Here is a 22,831-nt window from a genome sequence, read left to right as displayed (position 1 = left end):
ACACTTCTCCACCACCACACTTCTCCTGAAACCACCACCTTTCGACATTGCCTAAAAAGCAAAATACTGGTGACAGATTGACTGCTTGGATAGAGACATGTGATAATTTAATTGATGCGCTGCAAGAAACAGATAACAAAAAGATTATCAAGTACCTCAAAAATCTTGCTGGTGATTGTGTTAAAGAAGTAATAAAGAAAATGCTGCAAACTTATGAAGTTAAGTATTGGCAAATCATAGAAGCTTTGAACCTCAAGTTCAATCCAGTGCTGAATGTAGATTACGAAAGGTACATTTTCAGTCAAGAATAACAAAGAGGTGGTGAAACAATAGAGGAAGTTGTTGAGAGACTGGATACACTCATAAAACACCGCAGGTTCAACTAACTTAATGATGAAGAAGGCAATACGTCTCAGAGTTATTGATGGGTGCCTCTCAGATTCATTCAGATGATGAATGCTGAGAGAAACTCTTAGTCTGGAGTGAGTTATCATGGCTGCTGAGGAGCGTGCTGATCGAAAACCTGCTGACATGGAGGCTGGAGGTGCCCAAAGTGAGTCAATCATGAACATAAAAAGTAAGCCTAAAAACAAAGAAGAAGGACACAAGGTGATGTCTCCACAGAAAAATAAGTTGCGCTTCATATGTGGATTGTCCTTTCCACACAAAGGTAAATGTCCAGCCATAGGACAGAAGTGTCCAATGGCAGGACAGTGCTGTGGTAAAGAGAACCATTTTGTGACTGTTTCTAAAATAAAGGAAAAACTAAGTGTGTCACGACGAGAAGACAAAATGGCCGACCGAACATTCCAGAAGCGGTGTGTGCCCACATGACCAAGCGACAACACCAGTTGAAACAAATTGACATTAAACAAAGTTAATCGTCATCTAAATCATCGTCGAAAGGTTTGCCTGTATCAGTATCAAGTGATAGTGAAGAAAGTGATTGTGCAATGTCAAGGTTTACCTCAGAGAAATGCGCACATGTTGGGCTAGCCATATATGAAAAGAAATACCAGTCAAAGAACAAATCATTCAGACATTGTCCAAAGATGACACTGAAAATAAATGGATGTGCAATACCTATTATCATCGACATCGGTGCGTCAATACATTTTTTACCGGAGGAGAAGTGCAATGAACTGTCTCTATTACCGCAAGTGACAAGGTGTTCACATGGGCTGCATCTACACCTCTGAAAAGTAAAAGGTTCATTGGTAGTGATGATGAAACAAAAAAAAAAAAGTACAAGCACCCATTCATGTACTTCAAGGTATAGAGTCAAGTGCTTGTCTACTTGGTTTCAGCACGGCTGCTGACATGAGACCGATATTGATTAATTACGATATGAATTCTCATCACAAAGCAGTAAGTCAGTTCCCTTCATTATTTAATAGATTAGGAAAATGTAAGACTATGAAAGTACAGTTGCATATCATTGAAGATGTTCAACCTTGCGCTCGGAGACACAGAAAAGTTGCATAGCATTTAGAAGAAGCTGTTGAAAAGGAACTCGAAGCACTTATTGCGCATTCTACTAATCCAACGCCTTGGGATTCTCTTTTAGTGGTAGTGCCCAAAAATGACAGTGAAGGAGATGTAGGTATCTGCGTGGACATGCGTCATGTGAACAAGGCATGTGAAAGAGAGCAGCATCCAGGTCCGCACATTGCTGATAACAATTGAATGCTGTGAAAGTCTTCTCTCGCCTTGATTTAAAAAAAGGGTACCATCAGTTGGAACTCAAAGAGAAAGAACTGAAGGTACATTACCACCTTTTCTACACACATTGGTCTGTTTTAATGAAAAAGACTAAGTTTTGATGCATCACCAGCTGCAGAAATTTTCTCAAGATGTCATTAGACATATCATGCAGTTTGTGAATGCTTTCAGCTATAGAGATGACATATTGGTTTTCGGAGCTACACAGAAAAAACACAACAAAGCTTTAGGGCAAGTGTGTTTACTTGTTGATGCTAGTTTACCACTAAATGCTAAGAAATGTGAATTCAACAGGAGGACCCTAAAATTCTTTGGCCATATCTTTTCTGATTGTGGCATGACATCCGATCCAGCTAAAGTACAAGTGCTCCACAAAAAGTTTCCATGTTTCATTCATTCTTTGGAACAGGCAGTTACTGTTCATGATATATAGGAGACTTTGCTACTGTGAGTGCTCTGCTGAGATAGCTGACAAGAAAGAATGTTCCAATTCACTGGTCACATGAAGGCAAGTAGATTTTCAGAGCATTAAACAAGCTATTGAAAACGCTACTTAAATAGCATATTTTGATCTGAAATCACACACTGAAGTTGTTGTTGACGCTAGTTCAATCAGGTTAGTCGCTATTCTTGCACAACACAACGGACAGCCAAATGCTGGAAGGCTTATTGTGGCCTATGCAAGTAAGAGTTTGTCCCAGACTAAATGTGCTTGTTCACAACCAGAAAAAGAAATTCTGGCAGTGGTGTGGGTTTGTGAACATTTCCATGTATTCCTGTACAGTAAAACATTTCTCACTTGTGGCGGATCATCAAGTATTGGGGACTATCTTTGGAAATCCAAAAGCCAGGATGCCTTCATGATTTGAATGTTGGTGGACTACGACTGCAAGAGTACAACTACACTATTATGCATCTTCCAGGGTAAGATCAAAACCCTGCCGACTACTTCTCAAGGGTGCCTATACAATGTTCAAGTACCCCATCTAAGACTACTCAAGCCTACATAACTTTCATAGTGAAATTGAACACACCAGCTGCCATTTTGTTGGAACAAATTGTCACTACCCTAAGCCAAGATAGTGACAGGTTGGAATTGAAAGACATTATTACCCATCAGTCATGTAATTGACATACTCGACTTCTTAGCAGTGTCAGTGAGTTTCAGAACTACAAAAATGTCAAAGATGAACTGTCAGTGACACAAGAAGGAACTATCCTAAGGTTTTCAAGAATTGACATTCCAGAGACTCTGCAATAGCAAGTGATAGAAGTGGCTCATGAGGGACATTATGGAATTGTTGCCACTAAACGAACTCTCTGAGATCAAGTTTGGTTTCCTCATCTCGATAAACAAGTTAAAAAATAATTTGAAACATGTCACCTGTGTTACTGCCTGTCCTCGAAAATAGATTCTCAAGGACTTTATTTGAAGGCAGGGAACACTAAGGGGGTCATTCTGACTTTGGCGGGCGGCGGAGGCCGCCCGCCAAAGTCCCGCCGTCAGAATACCGCTGCGCGGTCAAAAGACCGCCGAGGTAATTCTGAGTTTCCCGCTGGGCTGGCGGGCGACCGCCAGAAGGCCGCCCGCCAGCCCAGCGGGAAACCCCCTTCCATGAGGATGCCGGCTCCGAATGGAGCCGGCGGAGTGGAAGGGGTGCGACGGGTGCAGTTGCACCCGTCGCGATTTTCAGTGTCTGCTTGGCAGACACTGAAAATCTTGGTGGGCCCTGTTAGGGGGCCCCTGCAGTGCCCATGCCATTGGCCCAGGGGCCCCACGACACCCGTTACCGCCATCCGGTTCCTGGCGGCGAAAACCGCCAGGAACAGGATGGCGGTAAGGGGGTCGGAATCCCCATGGCGGCGCAGCAAGCAGCGCCGCCATGGAGGATTCCCCAGGGCAGCGGGAAACTGGCGGGACACCGCTGGTTTCCCGTTTCTGACCGCGGCTGTACTGCCGCGGTCAGAATGCCCATGGATGCACCGCCAGCCTGTTGGCGGTGCATCCGCGGCCCCGGCCCTGGCGGTCCATGACCGCCAGGGTCGGAATGACCCCCTAAGTGATATGGGACTACAAAAAGAAGAAACCCCTTGCTGATCTTTATTTTCATGATCAGACGGTACCAAACAAAGGGTAAAAACCCTGGGGACCAATTTTAGGCTGAAGGGCATTACAGGGAACCGGAAATGTAAAGAACAGACTGTGAAGCGCTTTAACTGTTGATTCTAAGTAGGAAGGTGAAGATGGGCATCCTGTGGGTCTATTGTGGCAAGGAAGTTGTTTTCTAATACCAAAGGAATAACCTGTGGCAAGGAGTGCATCTTGAAATGAATGGTTTTTACCCAGAGATTCACTCCTCTTAGGTCGAGTTCCCACCTATACTCTCCATTGGCCGCCTGCACCAGAAAAAGAATGGAATAGATTCCCTTGACTTTTTCTGCTGGAAGAACTTCCACAATTGCTCCCTTCTCCAAGAGAGCCTAAACTCTGGACCACAAAGCCTTTCTTTTTACCAGATCTTTGGGGATAGATGTAGAGATGGTACCTGAATCAGGAGGCTTCTTGATCGACTCAATCACATATCCTCTCCTGACTAAACTGAGTACCCATTGATCCCAGATGGTTTGCTCCCAAATTTCGCAAAAATCCAGCAGCCTTTATTCAACTGGATTTCCCATAGCCAGAAGTGAAGACTAGTTAGGAATGGTTCTCATTATTCTTTACTATGGCCAGAATCAATAAGCCTCTTAATCTTCAGAGTATCAATCTATGACCTAAAGCCTTCAGACACAGATGATTCCATTAGTCTTTACATGGGCCAGAAATAAATATAGACATCGGCATTTTTGCTCTTAATGTATTAAATGAGAGTCTACGATCTTAATCACCAGATCAATCAAACTCTCCTAATGGCCAATGCACAACAGCCCGCCCCACAGCTCTTGGCATCCCCCACAGGCACTTTGCAACCAGAGGACACCTACTGATTGCCTCCTTCTCTGTTGCTCTGTACAGCTGACATCACAAAAGTGTTGCATCTTTCAGTGGAATCTAGTTTATTTAGATGTCCCTCGCAGGTGCTCTTCATCTCAGGTGACGTCTGCAACGAGCTGCCTCCTGTGGGTATTTCTAGGTTTTTTCCCCTGAGCTGCACCTTCAGGGCAGCATTTTCTGCAAGTCAAAATTAATACTTTTCAACCATTCCTAAAAAGACTCGGGGAGTTTATAACTTTTGCCAAAATATTCCAGAACTGGAGACAGAAGTGTAAATAAGCCTCTTGGAATATTTTGAGGAAAGTTTCATGCTCTCCAAATATTCTAGGACTGGAGTTAGAATTGTAAATGTGACCGCACAGTGTCCACCACACCCACTGCTGCCCTGAAGGCATGGTTCAAAGCAAGAAACACAAACTAGCCCTCCTGAGACGCTTCTCTTAAGCAGGAAACACAGTGCCATGCATTGTCCCATCCCTCAGACTGTGTCCGAACCTCACAGGATGCCACTTGGGCCTGCACACTCCATGCTGCAGATATGAAGCCAACAAGTGAAAACAATCCTTAATAGTAAATATAAATAAATAAAACCCACTGGGGTTGCTACTCAGAAGAGACCCATAATTGTCCACAAGACATAACTAAAACAGGAGATGGTGGAGATGGCAAGGGCTTCTGGGCAGTTTCACTTAGCGAGTGTGTGTCTGGGAGGCGAAGGGCCTCATTACATAATTAATCATGGTGAAAAATGTTGATGGAGTAATGTGCTCCAGGGATGATTCAATCTTGGGGGCTAGCATGCAACAAACTGTGAAAGTGTACTATGATTAAAATGCTTGAAGACTCATTTGAGGTTCCCTTAGAATGAACTGTCTCACTATTGATGATCTGGACTCCTACATGATTTGTGCCCAGGGCTGGACTGGAGAACCAAAAGCAGCCCTAGAAGTGGGGACTTGGGGGAGAGCAGACTGTAAGGAAGTCTCCCCCAGGGGAATTTGGGGAGTGGTGTAGTCCTTGGGCTGCTGTGGGCTCCATTTGGGCTATGTTTGGGCTATTTTGTGGCACAACATGTAGCCAGCCATTTTAAGGTGGGCCACCATTTTAGAATTGGTGACCCGCTGTAGATCAGAGTATTAAACCCCGCCTTCTCTCCCTCTTTGCATAGGGTTATTTCCCTGGGGGTCTGGGTGATGATCTGGTTTAATGGCACGTACAGGGCATTGTTTAGGTGGTTTGGGTTCACAAGGGTGGGATGTATGTACGGGCTTTGTATCTTTTGGTAGGTGCACGACTGGTGGAGGACAGGTTATCCTCATTTTGTTCAATTCATGGTTGGGCTTGGGGCAGGGCAGGCTGGAGAGACTGGGGTACATAGCACCAAACACAAACAGGACAGCATTTCAAGCTTTGTTGCAAATGTTATGCATTCAGCTGTTTACAGGTTTACAATATCAAAGTGCTGTTAGGATTGAAATATGAGTTTAGAGCAAATGCGGGACATTTGCATTGATAATGGTTGGGACAGGGAGGGTGCTTTAGGGGACGGGGATGGAGGTTATAGGATATGTTCATGTCCAGTGAGGTTTCTAGTTTTGGAAGGCTAAGGTCAGGTTGTGTTTATGTGATTGTGCACCTAAGCCAATAAAAGCAGCTTTTTACACACAACTAATTGCAGTATTCATTGAGTGCACCCTATTCCCCAAACAAAGGCTCAAACCAGCTCTGCTTTCCTCTATCCTTCTTTCTATTCGCTACCACCCGTTCCTCTCCACCTCTCTCTCCCAAAGCCCCAAAGTGTATGATGTAACTAACCTCCATAAGCTGGTTAAAGTTACAAAGACACCTACGGAGGCCTGTATTGAAGATATTACGCCAATAGCTGTTCAGGTTCCTTTCTTGTCAACTCTGCAGTACAACAAGCAGGGCAAAGGAACAGCATCTTGCTCCTCTTCCCTTCTTCCTTCAAATGCCCGCTTCAGAACCCCTTTTCATCACACATTCCATTTACAACAGCCGAGCTTACCCCACACCTTCTGTTGCTACCTTACACCTTCTGTTGCTGCCAAGTGTCAACACCACAACCAACAGTGGTCCTGGCCTTTCAAAACCGACCTCCAATGGCTCTAGTCCCCCGGGGAAATGCCCGAAGGCATAAAAGGTCAGACCGGCCCAGTTTGGGCCCTGACTTCTTTGTTTTGGTCATCCATGCAACTGCTTGTGAGACTGCGCAGCCATGCATGAAGGTTACCTATATGTTCACCATCCTTTTTGGAGGTTGAAGCAGGCGGCCATCGTTTTGTAGTAAGCTTGATAATTTCCCATGTCAGGCAGATTCTCAAAGGGTATGTAAACCTGTGTAATAGAGGAACAGTGAGCAATTTACTTTCCATTCCTCCAGTCACTTGACAAAAGTTTTTCGTCCTGCCAAGCCATACCTTTCACCAAGGAATCACTAAAGGGTTGCTATTAGGGTGACGAGAATTTTAAAGCTAAACAACCGGGGACATTTCACAAAAATAGAGGAAGGAGTACAATTGTACTTCAACCGAATGCACAGAATGACAGCGCTCACCAGTACAGAATTACAGAAGAGCAGTGGCAGCTGCCACTGAACAGGGGTGGCGTGCGGGATAGAGCACAAAGGGACAGGTTGGGGATAAAAAAAAAAAAAATTAAGAACAAACAAAAACAGTTACCTTCGAGGGGAGACGCGTTCGACTCCCCTCCGTCCTCTTCCCGGCTGCACAGGCTCCATGCCAATCACGACGCTGTTAAAAGCAGCATCGTGATTGGTCTGAGCGGCCTGTTTCGCCGCTCAGACTGGCAACGGGAGCCTGTGCATGTTCTCTACCCAGCTGTGCTATACAGCCGGGTAGAGAACATGCAAAGTGTGCATGTCTTTTCAGACGGCTGAATATGGCCGGCCAAAAAGACATGCGCACTTTGTATACACACAGTCCTCCTCTGTCCCCCTCCATCCAACCCAGCCCCGTCCCGCCTTACAAAGAAAAATAAAATGATAATAACGTAATGTATGTTATTATTAATTTATTTTTCCTTTTTGGATAAACCGGTGGGGCGATGCTCCTTCGCCTTAGAGGAGGAGGCGCCCCTGCAGAAGAGGCACTAAGTTAGAAGTTAAATGCCAATGTAATGTATGTTAATTGAATTGCTTTCTGATAACACCTGTTAACTATCTCAGCTGTGGAGAGCAAACAAAAACACCTCCCACGGTTTTCAGTCGACCCTCTCTGAAAAACGAGACATGAGCTAATTTTCCCCGAAAATTGCCTGGACAGCTGGTGAAAAAACGGGACTGTCCAGGCAAATCCGGGAGACCTGGTCACGCTACGCTGGTTCACTGAATAAGCGGACCGCTGGTGGAGGGGTGCGCCACCATCACCGTTATTCCGTTACTATTCCCTGCACAGCCTGGAGAGTCCATAGTGGTTCACCTCTGAACTTACAGGTTCAGTCCTCGCCATAACATGAAATACCAGGTTTATTGTAAAGTTGTAGGGCACGCCCTCTTTCTATGGGTTAAATTGGAACTATTGACAGAGAACAGGTGTTTAAATTTTACCCAACAAGATGGCACTCATTTTATCATCCAGAAAAGCATGAAAGGCTGGGCAGACCTGTTGGAGTTTGTAACTATTCGTGCTCGGCCCAGCTAGCTCTTATTTTAAAGTATGCATGCCCCCCGTTCGGGAGGGACGTTTATTCTGGCTCTCCGCGGACGCCGGTGTGCGCTCTGACTTGCGCTGACTCCAGGGCAGAGCGCTGCGGCTGGCGGGATGCTCTCGCCTCGGCGGCCTCCGTCAGGCCCCGAGCCTGCAGTGCAGCAGAGGCCCCGGCCGCGCGGGCACTAATGAAGCATGTGATTAGTGGGAGGCGGCCTCGGGATTTGCATGGGCGGATGGCAAAGCCCCTTCCACCCGCCTTGTTTATTTTTAGCTGCGCGCTGGTGGCGGGGACTCGGGTCTCACTCGTGTGGGTCCGTGGGGGCGGCGGCGGCGGAGCGGAGGGTGGCGGCTGAGCGCAGCAGAGGAGCCCGCCCCGGCCGCGGGTACCGGTGTCAGCTCAGGTCCCCGTGTGCGCGCGCGGTCCGCAGCCGCCTTCCTCCGGCGCAGAGCGGGTCGGAGAGGATGGCCAGCCCGGGGCTAGACCTGGCCGGGGTGCCGCCGCTGCAGGAGTCGGCCCCCGAGGCAGCCTTCAGCGAGGCGCAGAAATGGATCGAGGTGAGTGTGGCCGGGCCTTGGCAGCCCCCGCTCGGTCCCCGGTGCATTGGTGGGGTGAGCCCGGGCGCACTGATGGAGAGGCAGCCGGCCGTGCATAGCCCGACAGAGCCGGCTGCAGTCACCGTTAGTTCACCTTACTGCAAATTCGGGGAAACCGGAGTCAGTCGTGTAGCACCTGTGTGTGGGAAGCACTCAGTCGCAGGGGAGTTGCAGCAAAAGAGGCCTAGTGTTTATTCATGGACCTATTGACTCGCCTACCGGTGAGAGTTGCTACCCTTACACCTTGAGAGGCGCTACAAGCTTGCACTGTAACCGCGCTGGGCGCTATAGTAGCGTGCTGCGGCTCCTAAAACAGGCACTCGTACCATAGCCCTTTTCACCTTTGCACCTCAAAACCGAACCACCTTTGACGTGAATGAGAGTGTGATGCATGCACAATAGTGACGCAGGGATGGGTACCGTTTGCACCTCCAAACCCCTTGTGGCAAACTTCTTGGTGCTATGGAAAGCCCTTCTGGGCAGGTTCGCGGCGTGCTCTTCATTGAAGTCGCGGGATTTGGTGGTTTGAGGGTGGACACGCTCATATTTCACAGTACTGGCCACTTTCCATCGATTTTCCGTAATTACTAGGCAGGTGATTCCGACCACCCCTGCGGATCCTCGTAGTGACCATGTGGAGCCTGTCGTGGAGTGACAGGGCCAGCCTTTCCTGAGTGACACACATTGTGTGATTGATGGCTGCGCCTGTTTAACGTGGGCTGTAAAAAGGCTGAAGAACTTTCCATTACTCTGCAGCTCTGTGACACTAACAGCTTATCCTCACTGATAGCGTCACACAGGGGAACAGGCCCACACAGCTGAGAGGCTATTTACATGCACGCTTCATTGTATTACCAAGGGAGTAAAACAATGCACGTAGCATTTACAGAGAAATCGTCGCATGGGTGTATCTATATATTTATGGGAGAATGCACCATTGGTTACAAATGCAATTTGGCCATGTTGTTTGTAGGTGCTGACATTTGATCTGTTGGTCTCTATGCCTATGGGGTTATTTTTGGACACTGTCCGCAGAAGTAATTCCAGTAATTGTGTTAGTACCGTTAATACATTTACCCAAGCGTCCAGCGTACTGTGTAGCTCACCTGATGCAAGATTGTATGGTTCTGTCTGTGCGCGCGCGCTATAGTATAAGCTTAGCTTTTCCCAGACATGCCTGCTTAATAACCAGCAGCAGGTCACCTGTTGCACCGACAGTGCAGGAAAATAGGAGCCACAGCGCAGCACACAAGATCTGATACCCCTCCGAGTATAGCTTTATTGCAGACGGGTGTTCACTGTGTAATCTGCTTGTGTTTGCCTGGCTGTGCATTATTTAACAGCAAGCAGTTGCCACCTGTTGCATTACTGTAAAGATGCAGAAGGGCCTACAAGCACCACAGAGTTATTGCCTGCCTGCGTTTCAGCATTTACTTACCTAATAATGTATTTGCACCTTGCTCGAACTGTATCAAATCGTAGCATTTGCCAAGCTAAGCAATAAGAGGGGATCAGAAGCAAGAGGAGACATTAACAGAAGAGGCAGGCTTCTGAGGCTTTGCTAAAGGATGGTGTCAAACCTAACACGTTCAGCCATGGCCCAAGAGATATTTAGATGTGCTTATCTTTGGTCAGATGGTCCAAGTCCTCTCTTCAGCAGTATGCTCCATGTGTGTAAAGGGGCCTTGATATTCTCAGAACAGCTCCCCAGAGCTCTGCTCTGCAGTCGGATGTTGCCAGAGGTGGCCTCCCATCAGGCATTTGGAAACCATTGCTAGTTAACAATTGTTTTTTTGTGTTCTCGCTCTAGTCTGCGACATCTCTGGTCCGGCCCTCTAAGACAGGCTTGCCTTGTGTTGTAGTAAATACAAATACACACTGAACTCTTCTTTGTTAGGGGTTGTGAAAACACAGTGTGTCGCGAGAGTGAACTTCAAGCAGTCGTGAGTTATGAGGTATTTGTTGACCATGAGTTATAGTGAAGCAAAGCCACAGGTGGTCTAGAAGGGCGTTTAGTGACACTGGCTAATCCTGCACCTGGAGATGGTGTACTATTTATTTTATATTGATTTATCTAGTGCACTAATCATCTTGGAGCTCACTTCTTGGTCTTCGGTACAAGATGGAGCAGGTCCAGCCCCTACGACCTCATTTCAGGTCACTGACAGCAGAACCAGTCCTCTTCTTTTCTTCCTGAGGCCCAAATGTGTTCTGATGTGGGTGCCTGGAGATGCCACACTTATGCATGACACAAACTAGTGGGTGGAAATATCTCATAGGCACACACTAACCACTGGGGCAAAAGTAGCTGTGGCCCTCCCTATCCACTAGCTGTATTTTCATTATGGTAAAAGCCTTCTGCCACACTAAACTTGGGCTCTGAGGGCTATTGGCACGTGTAGGGAGTATAGTATGGCAATCCTAGTGTCCTCCCACATCCAACACCAAAATCTAGTTTGCAGACGCGACTGTTCCCTCAATAAATCCAGAGACCGAAGCCTCATAGAACAAAAGCAGGGTTTCCCAGCAACTAGGCAGTGAATACATAAGAACTGTATTGGCATACTGTATTGTACCTTTTATTTGTGCCTTTAGTATTAAATGTAATCTGTCAAGCTGGGTTCAACACCCCACCACGCATAGTCTGTGAGGTTTAGTGGAGTCATTTCTGCCCATTTAGGCCAGGTTATTGTTTACACCTGGGAGATATTCCACACCTCTCTCACACCTATTGAAATGCTAACCAGTGACTGATAGAAATTTGAGAGCAAATGCAAAATATCTGAATGGAAATTCATGCAGGGAAAAGGTAACTTTCTATAAGGTACTTTTTCCTAATATTTAATAAAAATCTGAGTTGAATTTGCTTTCAATAACTATTAAAACAGTTGTTTGTTTTTGTAGATGGAGTATTAGGATTTTAATGCATACTCTAGTTTGGTTTATAGAACGCTAGGCCTGCCACAGAGAATAAAAGCTTTTGGATGGTAGTCTCTGTAAGGATGTATTATTATATTTCTAAGTGTCCTACTTTTAAACAGCCTTGTGGACTGCAAGGTGTACAGAGGTGACCTACTAATAGAGAGCGTTTGACCTGTAAAAAGGGTTTATTTTGATAGTTCCAATTGCAGCATTTAAGCTGCCACAGTCCGGCTTCAGGGGCCAAAGCCACGTTTCACACTGACACTTAAGTGGATGACGCAATAGGTGCAACAGTTCTCTAGTGACATTTATCGTGCAGGCCCTAGGTGTATTTTGTATCATATCCTGTTGACTTATAGGTAAGTTAAATATAAGTTAGGAATATGCCAGTCGACTGGTTTAAAGGGGGGAGCACAGGCATTTTACCAGTGGTTAGTGGGGTTAAAGTGCACACATTTCTAACACCAGTTTAAGTATAGCATTCAGCAGAAGGTGAAAAATCCGGAGTGACAAAGCAGAAAAGGCAGATTTCCAACAACACCTATCTGTCATAACCTTGTATTGCCTGCTCTTCCTTACCTCCTCATCTCTAATCGTAGAGATCCACTCTTTAGGAGAATATCATTTCCCTTTTTAGAATACAGGCTTTACTGCCAAATCCTGTGGTTCATTATGATTTTTTCAAGGTTATTGACATAAAGCTGCTGTTTGTTGTCTGAGAGGACAAATGACACGAATGGTCTGTATCAGAATAAATGCTTCTATCTGAGAGGTGCAAATACTCCCACTTTGGAATGTAGGGGGTCCTGGTCCCTGTGCCAAGTTTTGAAGAGATTTTCAGTCGATGAACACCAGGTTTACATCTAGTGTGCTTTCTGCCATGTTACTGGAATTTTGGGTGCATTTTATGGCACTTTAGTTTGATGTTTCTGGACACCTTTTGATACATATTGTGTGTATTCCAGTAGATTAGCCTCTCTTCCCCCACACAGCAAGACTCCAAGTACAGAGAGGTCACAAGAGATTCAGAGATTGATTAGGTGGTCATTAGTTAATTCAGAAATAGTAATAATCCGTTTTTTTCATATTTTTGGTTAAATGAAAAGTTTAATTTCAGAATTCCTTTTCTTACATGGTCATTTTCTCCCATGTGTTTATGAACCCCCTCTTTGTAGCTTTACCACATCGGAAACTTAAAATATGTATCTTAAACTCCTTTGCTGACCTGTTCAAATACTGGTGCAGATGAGATGAACCAACAGATCACCCAAGCAATACCTCTTTGGAGCTTCGTTGTATTTGTATTTAACGTATGCATTTATGCTGTGGATTCGGTTTTACAAACACCCAAAGAAACACATGGTTCAGGTGCAGTATCTCAGCAGGGACAGCATAATGGGCCTTGAGCTGTGGCTACCGTGATGTGATGGTCCTGTTTTAGGACTACAAGGCTGCCACATTGTGAGGCTGTGCAGCAGGACTGAATGTCGGTGCAAGTTGGCTTGCCTTAGTTGGAGGTTAAACCAGCTGATTAATTATCTAGTGCTAAATACATTTGTATGCAAACTTGAAGACACTGTCCAAGGACTACAGGAGAAACCAGAACATACCTACAGGTGAACAGACAGAAAGGCCTACGTTCAGGAATAGAACATCCTAAAGGGAAGCATTCTAACCTGCTCAAATAGCCTGGAGAGGAGGAAGTTACTACTTCGAGGTTGTAAAGATGGCTCGGAAGCCTAGGAAGCTAAGATTTGAGACTGAAAGGCAAATATGGCAGGACTGAATCGGCCTTCCATCTTTACAAGTTTGATAAAACGTGTAATGTTTCTAACTAGCATGTAACTTGGACTCATGGTTTTTAGGGGTCTTATTCACAGCACATTTTTGCACGAAGCGTTTCGTGGTGCTTTTGGAGAAAAAAAAAGTTTGATTGCAAGAAGGATAAGTGTGCTGATTTTGTTATTGGCGATATACGCTTATATACGAGATGTCCTCCTTGCCCTTAAAAGATGGTGCGACATGAGTTATTTTTTTATTTTTTTATTTTTTATTGAAACGCATTGGGGCTTTTTACTATTTCAAGGTCCCTACAGAAAATGTTGTTAATGTATGACATGGAAAGCAGGTCAGACCCTGTGAATGTGGGTCACCTGTAATCTTACCCACGCCAAGCAGTTTGTCTGTTGGTGTCCCCAGACAAGATGTATTGATGTTTGGTTTACATCTGATTTTGATCGTCACCGCTTATTATGTGAGCGCTCCGTGGTAGTTATTGATTGTAGGATCCAATAAAATACATAATTTTGCTACACCCCGGCCGGCAATTTTTTAGAGGGAGAGTACCGACACATCTCAAGAAATACGTAATACTTTGAATTGGAGAGTACTGGCACTTCTCAGAAACAAGCAGGTACTCTGGCACAGAGTACCTGGACTTTATTTTTTTATATATATTCTTTTTTGTTTGGTAGCCGCAGGGGGGCTGGGTGTGTTGTTATTCAATATCCGCATGATTGGATCAAAATATTATGCCCCCCACCACCCTACACACACTTTTTGCCTGGTTTCTGGTGTAATTTCGAATGAAGGTGCACTGGGCCGCTGCTAAACAGGTCCCCTGGTGCCATGTCTCTTTCCCTAAAACTGCACAGTCGTGTTCCCCAACTTGCAAACCTTTAGTTGCCACTGTAACTCCCTAGTAAATGGTACTGCTGTATACCTAGGGCATGGTGTACTAGAAGAAGGCCCCAGAGGGCTGCAGCACAGATTGTGCCACCCTCAGGGACCCTCTCACCTAAGTGCACTCAGTACTGCCTCTTACAGACTGCGTGTATTGGTGCATACCCAAAATGAAAATATGACATGGCACACATCATGTGTGCCCTGTCCCCTTACACTGCATACAATATATGTAAGTTGGCACTATGGCAGGCCTTCCAGCCCTAAAGGCAGGGTGCATTATATTACATGTGAGGTCATACCTACATGAGCCGATATGCCCCTGCTATGTCTTAGTCAATTCTCAGACATAGTAAGTGAACAGTGGAGCCACTTTAAGTACATGTGCTGGACACATTACGAGTTCCCTAGCCACATGATGGCTTCACTGAAGATAGGGATGTTTGGTATCAAACATCTCCTATTAATAAATGGATTTATTAATACTTGCACTCAGAGGTGCCCCCTGCTAAACCTACCAACTCCAAGCAGGGGCACAGACTTGTCAGAACCAGTACAGCTACCCTAAACAAAGTTCTGGTCTCCCTGAGGTGAGAGACAATGCTCTTGAGGGCTCAGAACAAAGGTCTACTCTGGGCAGAGGTGTGATCTCCTCTCCCAGGCCGGATGGACATTCCAGGGCGGGAAGCTATAAAGGCCTTGTCGCCTTTGAAATGTGACCGAGGTCTCTGCAAATGGTGGGGGAGGTTGACCCCACTTGCAGACCCCACTTCTGGTGGCAGGACTGGCAGGAAAATTAAGTCAATTAATAGGAGTGCCCACTTCATGCCAGTCCCAACCCTAAAGGGAACGAGCTGAAGTTGACACTACTTTTTAAATTCCTCCCTCTTGCATGTAAGGAATTGGGCCAATAGGGTTAGGACTATGCCACTTCCCAAAGGAAGTGGTCATAGAAAGGGTGTAGTCACCCTAAATGTGAATAGCCCTTTGGCTGCCACCTGTTACTCCCTGTAACACCCCTAAATTCAGTATTTAGGTGGCACCCCTGAGCCCTAGAATGAGATTCCAGCAACCTAAGAAGTACCGGACCCGTCGCCAGCAAAGGAGACTGAAGACACCAACTGACTTAGCCCTGGCCTACCGGCCTGTCTGCAGCCTTCAAAGAAACCTGCGCTCCGAAGACGACCGTCCGGCAGCCCAGCAACCTACAAAGCCTTGGGAGGACTGCCTCCCTTCGAAAAAGATCAAGACCTCCTGCAGAGAGCAGACCTGGGCAGAAGAAACCATCTTTAAAGAAGAGGAAGCCTGTCTGATAACCGTGAAACCAGACACCAGAAGTGACCATTGCACCTGGCGCTCTGACCCCAGTCCAAGTGGCCAAGCCATCCAGCGTAGGTTCCCCTGCGCTTCCGACCAAGAGTCCACTGTGGGCTGACCCATATCGGACTCCCCAGTGATGCCTGCAGCCTAAATCAGAGCTATTCCCCCCTCACCCCTCAACCCCGACCTGCCTGGTGAGCTGATTCTGACATCTAAAGGCACTTGAAGCCCCTGGGCCTTGGGGAGCTGAACCGACTGTGTTCCTATGACCCCTGGCGTCTCAACTTAACTGGCCAGCTGTGGGATGAACCCTCCGGGCCAGAGCCTGCAGCCCATTTCTGGGAGCCATGTCCACTATTGAAATACATTTGGGTGCCCAACGCTGTGTTGGCACTCTGCACCCAGGAGCCGCTGACAGTGTAGGTTTGGTGCTGCCTTGTGACCCCCTTTGTACTTAACCTCAAGCCAGAAGATCAACCCCTGACCCCGCTTTACGTATCTGTGGCCAGCGCTGCAGTGGATACCCCCTGTGCCCTTTGGATAACATTGTGTGCGGGATGCTGTGTTGGCACTCTGCACCTGGCCATCCCTGTGCCACTGAGGGTGTAAGTTTGGTGCTGACTTGTGCCCCCCTCCCTCCTCCCCCTCCCCCCAACCTATATTCGCCTCAACCTCCTAGAAACCAACCTCTGCTACAGCTGGTACTTACCTGTGAGCAGCACATCACCTCCCCTGCATTGACTAACATTGAGCATCAACCTCAACTGTAACTTCTGCACCCAGCCGCCCCCATGCCGCTGTGGGTGCACCTTGCGTACCACTCTGAACTTTGCCCAATGCTAGCCTAAAGCCCTGAAGACTGGGACCATAAGTTGTGTACTTACAAGTCAAAGTGCATCTTTGTTTCCCTCCATAGGTTAATGTTGAAGACTCTGAAAATTGCACTGCTGATGTTTGAAACAGCACAGTATTTTTAAATTAAAAACTGCTTACCTTATAACGAAGTTCTTTGGTTCAAAGCATATATAAAAACAACTGTTATTTTTCTAAATTGGTCTCTGGTTTATGGTGTGTGTGTGTGTGTCTCACTTATTGTCTCCGAGTACAACAAATGCTTAACACGACTCCTTGATAAGCCTAGCTTCTCACCCACACTACCACAAATAGAGCTCTAGACCCATCTATTTCTGCCTCTGCACATCTTTAGGGTTCACTGGGCCCCCGGCACAGTGTATTTCATTTTAGTACACTACATAGAGAGCCAGCTTCCTACAGTTAAGTTCACAAACATCCATTGTTTTGCAACTTGTGTTTTGTGTGTATTATTAAATAAATCCGTCTTTCTCGTGCTGGTGATGAGAAAAGAAATGAACAAGCAGTAAGTGAGCCCCGCTGCCGCTGATCATTGTTTATGTAAAGAAGACATGCACATTTTTAGTTATCTTAGGTCATTTACAAATGCCTTTGCCCTAAAATGGCACGATTTATCCAGTGTGAAAAACACATTTGATACTGCTGGTCCATAACAGGGAAGGCATTATTCATTCTTGGCAGAAAGCGAGCCAAGCTATCCATGCAGTACATGATTTGCTGTGGCCAGGCCAATTACGTTGGCTCCAAACATCAGCTGTCCTTTTGTAGCTTTCTATTTTTCTTTGACTGAATAAATTCCGCATGAAATCGTCATCTATTCCTCATGACTGGGGTCTTCCTGTTCTTCAATTAATTTGATTGACCTTACTGCTTACTTTTTTTTCTTTATTATAGACTTTTGTTTTTCAACTTTGGCCGCAGGTTGTTTTAGCAGTCCTTCCAGCCTCATGCCTTTCAAAACATTCCTGTCTACATACATGGCTTTCTGGCAGCTCTCTTCATCAGTTAGTTTGTTCACTTGTCTTTCACGTATTGCTTCTACTCACCATAGCATCGGATGTGGGGCAGCAGGTAAGCTCCCTTAAGCCATTGGCTCTCTTTACTTTGCGTGATGGCAGTTTGCTGGTGCGTATCCTTCTAGTAAGTGATCCACTTCATTGCCAGGGCTAGTAATCAGTCTCAGCTTTTCACTATTATTTATGTAATGGGGAAACGTTCTCTCGTTTTTGGCAAACATATAAACACCGTCTTTAGGTAGCGCACTTTTACTTTTTATTACTTTTAAACTGATAACGCATATTGTCTATGTTTCCAAAAAAATACACAAACATAGCAGCTCACCAAGGCCAGACTTATTGCCTTTGGGAATGTCTGTGGTGCCCAAATGAAACAAAATATTCTAAATGATGCATGACAAAGGTCTTTGTGTATCAGTGCCCGCCTCCTGTACTCCTGAGGCATGCCGTCCTCTTCCCAACATCGCATGGTAACTTGATCTGTATAACAAAACCAGCCCGCAAATTCGGGTGCTGAATCGTATGAACTTTTCTCTTTTAGTCAACATCCCAGTCACACGAGGACCTCTCAGCCTCGGAAGATGCATCATTTATGATTGATTGTTTTTTTTGCATGGTGATTGCAGGGCCTGTGTCACTTGAAACCCAAATTTGCCCCGCCACCTCTATTGGTAGCTCCTTCGCTATTTGCCTAAGGGTTGTGACTTGGATGTGATAATATTCTAGGACGTTATTGTGAATCTGGCAGTATTCTGGTGGGCTATTGTGGATGTGGTAGTATTCCAGACCGCTATTGTGGATGCGGCAGTATTCTAGAAGGCTCTTGTTGGCGTGGCAGTATTCTAGAGAGCTATTGTGAATGTGGCAGTACTTAGGAGACTGTTGTGGGTGCAGCAGTATTGTCAGGGCTGGTGTGGAGGCAGCAGTATTCTAGGGGGCTGTTGTGGATGTTGCAGTATTCTAAGGAGTTATTGTGAATCTGGCAGTATTGGGGATGTGGTAGTATTCCAGACCGCTATTGTGGATGCGGCAGTATTCTAGAAGGCTCTTGTTGGCGTGGCGGTATTCTAGAGAGCTATTGTGAATGTGGCAGTACTTGGACTGTTGTGGGTGCAACAGTATTGTCGGGCCTGTTGTGGAGGCGGCAGTATACTAGGTGGGGCTGTTGTCGATACGTCGGTCTTCTTGAGGGCTATTGTGAATGTTGCAGTACTTAGAAGACTGTTATGGGTGTAGCAGTATTCTAGAAGGCTCTTGTTGGCCTGGCAGTATTCTGGCGAGCTAGTGTGAATGTGGCAGCACTTAGTAGACTGTTGTGGGTGCAGCACTATTCTCAGGGCTGTTGTGGAGGCGGCAGTATACTAGGGGGGCTGTTGTGGAAGCGGCAACATACTAGGGGGGTTGTTGTGGAGGCTGCAGTATACCAGGGCGGCTATTGTGGATGCACCAATATACTGGGGGGGCGCTGTGGTGGATGCACCATTATTCTGGGGGGCTGTTGTGGATGTGGCAGTGTTCTGGGGGGGCTGTTGTGGAGGCAGCAGTATTCTAGAGAGCTATTGTGAATGTGGCAGTACTTAGAAGACTGTTGTGGGTGCAGCAGTATTCTAGGGGCCTGTTGTGGATGCGGCAGTATTCTAGAAGGCTCTTGGTGTGGCAGTATTCTAGAGAGCTAGTGTGAATGTGGCAGTACTTAGAAGGCTGTTGTGGGTGCAGTACTATTCTCAGGGCTGTTGTGGAGGTGGCAATATACTATGGGGGCTGTTGTGGAAGCGGCAAGATACTAGGGCGGCTGTTGTGGATGCACCAATATACTGGGGGGGGGCGCTGTTGTGGATGCACCATTATTCTGAGGGGCTGTTGCGGATGTGGCAGTGTTCTGGGGGGGCTGTTGTGGAGGCGGCAGTATTCTAGAGAGCTATTGTGAATGTGGCAGTATTTAGAAGACTGTTGTGGGTGCAGCAGTATTCTAGGGGCCTGTTGTGGATGTGGCAGTATTCTAGAAGGCTCTTGGTGTGGCAGTATTCTAGAGAGCTATTGTGAATGTGGCAGTACTTAGAAGACTGTTGTGGGTGCAGCAGTATTCTCAGAGCTGTTGTGTATACTAGGGCGGCTGTTGTGGATGCACCAATATACTGGGGGGGCTGTTGTGGATGCACCATTATTCTGGGCGGGCTGTTGTGGATGTGGCGGTATTCTGGGGGGCTGTTGTGGATGTGGCAGTGTTCTGGGGGGGCTGTTGTGGAGGCGGCAGTATTCTAGGGGGCCTGTTGTGGAGGCGGCAGTATTCTAGAAGGCTCTTGTTGGCGTGGCGGTATTCTGGTGAGCTAGTGTGAATGTGGCAGCACCTAGGAGACTGTTGTGGGTGCAGCAGTATTCTCAGAGCTGTTGTGGAGGTGGCAGTATACTAGGGCGGCTGTTGTGGATGCATCAATATACTGGGGGGGCTGTTGTGGATGCACCATTATTCTGGGGTGGTTGTTGTGGATGTGGCGGTATTCTGGGGGGCTGTTGTGGGTGTGGCAGTGTTCTGGGGGGCTGTTGTGGAGGCGACAGTATACTAGGTGGGGCTGTTGTGGTGCATCGGTCTTCTTGAGCGCTGTTGTGGATGCAGCTGTATTCTACAGGATTATTGTGTGGACAAAAATACGACACTGCGTTGTGTGCAAACTGTTGGATTAGTCGTGGCTTCTTTGGTGAAGTGTGCGATTACACATTAGTGCTGCAAAACGCGTCTGGAAGCCAGATGTCTGCCAAGTTTTTTCCTTTTATAGCTGTGTTAGTTGCCAGGCACTGTTCATGGTGCTTTCACTGCATAATGCAAGGCCGCCTCGGTTGCTGTGAAGTAAGCCTCGTGGGGCGCTGATACATGGTCTTGTCATACTAAAGATTATAAGTATAATAATTGATAGGAAATCCTCGTATATACAGGGTGACAACATGGGGACTAGGCAAATCCAGCGTCCTGGGTTAGATGAGTAGGTAATTTGTGATTTTTTTTTTACCCAGTTGTGCATTTCCAGTTGTGCTTGACCCGCTTGCCACTTATTCCCTGTCTGACTTCTAATCTGAAAGTAGCGTCAGGGGACTTGCAAAAAATGAAAATGTGAATTGTTTTCAAATCCTATGTGGAAAGTATTTTTTTCACCACCTTTAAATCTTGCACCCCTCGATCTTTTCCTGTGACCCTAGCAATAAGTGTTGAACTAAGTACAGCCTCCTGTGACCCCACATTTGTATGGGCGAGTACAAAGTGCTCCGTCCATTCTGTAATCTCTCTTTGGGCTTCAAACTACGCCCAGGGCACGGCAGTCACTTACGTTGGTTCCTGGGCTTGCCTTTTAAAATCGGCTTGATTTAATTTGTGAGAGGCATGCATACGTCATGCCTTTTCCGGTGTTTAGCCCACCTACACAGCACCGGTAAACTACTGAAGACATAACAGGCTCCATGTTTTAAGCATGGTTTCCGGACTACTTTACCTTTTTATTTTCCACGCAGCGCGATTACGCTGCATTTTACATAGCGTGATCACGCTGTGTTTTTTTTTTTCTTTCTTTACAACGCTAATAGCTCTAACCTCGAGCAAATGTGAGACCCGTTGCATTGAAAATGCTTGTTTAAGTATGTAAGGTAAAAGGCCATATTCATCGTCTGGATTTGGAGAGCACTAGCTTCAAAGAAGAGTTCTCCTGTCGAAGCCTCACTTGATGGCTTGTGCCTTGTGTGGGCAGAGCTATAATCTCACCTCCATGTTTCCCAAACTACTATAGTTTGCACACGGTCAAACTATGGTCAGGTTGGATGAATGTAAGCGCTCCCTCGTAATGGCAACCTAAGAGACTTATCTTTTGCATAAGGCTTTATGGTTCCTGATAATGTAAACCCACTAACATTTGATTTACAGCTGCTGTAGAACAAATTTTCATTGCGAGTGACCCATTGCTACGTGTTGCCTGTAATTGTGTAACGCCCACTGCTATTTGGAAGCAGAGCTTTAAATGTATCCTAGAACTTCTGAGTAAAAAATGTCTGTTCTAAAGTAGTATACCTTTAAGCCAAATAGCGCAAGTTAACAGAATCCCTTTCATTCAGTCCTGTTTTTTTTCAGCCTACATCCCTATGTAAGCTGGGAGTTCAAAGTGCATACAAATGATGAAGAAAACGGAAGTACAAGTCCCATAATTCAAAGTGGAGTCGACACAGCGAGTACTGTTGAAGTTGTCCCCAGTTGCAATGCAGTCAGCTGCAGACTCTCTGTATGAACATAGGAGCCAATTGGCTAAGTCATTGCATTACAGAGGCACAGGATGTGACATCACAGGCAGTTGCAAGAGAGCTGAATTCTGATTGAGTGCTTTGAATCCAGATCCGTGCACCTTGCCTGCTGCAACCGTCATGCTTGAGCCAGCGGTGTGAGCTCTAGCACCAGGCTTGAGGCTGCACTGTGTCTAACACTCAGATCATCGAGCTGGTGCCATCTCCACTAGATGGGAGACTTCAGCTCAAAAGGATTTCCAATTACTTAAACGCAACTTCGATGCAGCCAAATAGATAACAAGATAGGTGTGACGTGTCTGCCCGGTCTTGGCTTCTGGACACTTGTGCATCTCCAGACTAGTTTGATGGATCAACTACTTGTGTTAGTGATTTCACTGGACACCCCGGATCAGGTTCCTGCGGTGTTTATCATCAGGGGTCGGCCATCAGCAGCCTCAAACCCGGCTGGCCGATTGCAGCTTTTTATTGTAACGGGGTTTGGCACGATTAAGAAGGAAGACGTTTCTAGCTCTTGTTGCCAGTAGTCTGCACTCTAATGGGCTCTCGGCTGTCTGCAACCCTCATTTTCTTGTCTGCAAAGTTTGATGGTTAGTAATTCATGAACCACCACTCCAGTTTATAAAGTTTTTATTATTAAGGTTCTGTAAATATTTTTATCGTTGTCTTATTTCGGATTAAACATTGACGTTTCCTAACTTCTGTTGAAATTACTGTGTACAATCTGACGTGCACCACAG

The 22,831-nt window shown here is 46.3% G+C and overlaps 1 protein-coding gene across 4 annotated transcripts in view; it reads left to right on the top strand.

The window, feature by feature from the left end:
• Positions 1 to 8,444: 8,444 nt before the first annotated feature.
• LIMCH1 (LIM and calponin homology domains 1) overlaps positions 8,445 to 22,831 on the top strand; it is a 662,913-nt gene continuing 648,526 nt past the window's right edge. For all 4 annotated transcript variants that reach the window (XM_069201855.1, XM_069201848.1, XM_069201843.1 and 1 more), the window contains exon 1: positions 8,445 to 8,961. In XM_069201855.1, the coding sequence (XP_069057956.1) occupies positions 8,632 to 8,961 (330 nt within the window). In that variant the 5' untranslated portion in view covers positions 8,445 to 8,631. The remainder of the gene's footprint in view (positions 8,962 to 22,831) is intronic.

The sequence above is a fragment of the Pleurodeles waltl genome, chromosome 1_2 (assembly GCF_031143425.1).
Source record: "Pleurodeles waltl isolate 20211129_DDA chromosome 1_2, aPleWal1.hap1.20221129, whole genome shotgun sequence".
NCBI lineage: Eukaryota > Metazoa > Chordata > Amphibia > Caudata > Salamandridae > Pleurodeles > Pleurodeles waltl.
The sequence above is the reverse complement of the archived record's forward strand: the minus strand, read 5'-3'. Positions and strand labels throughout refer to the sequence as shown.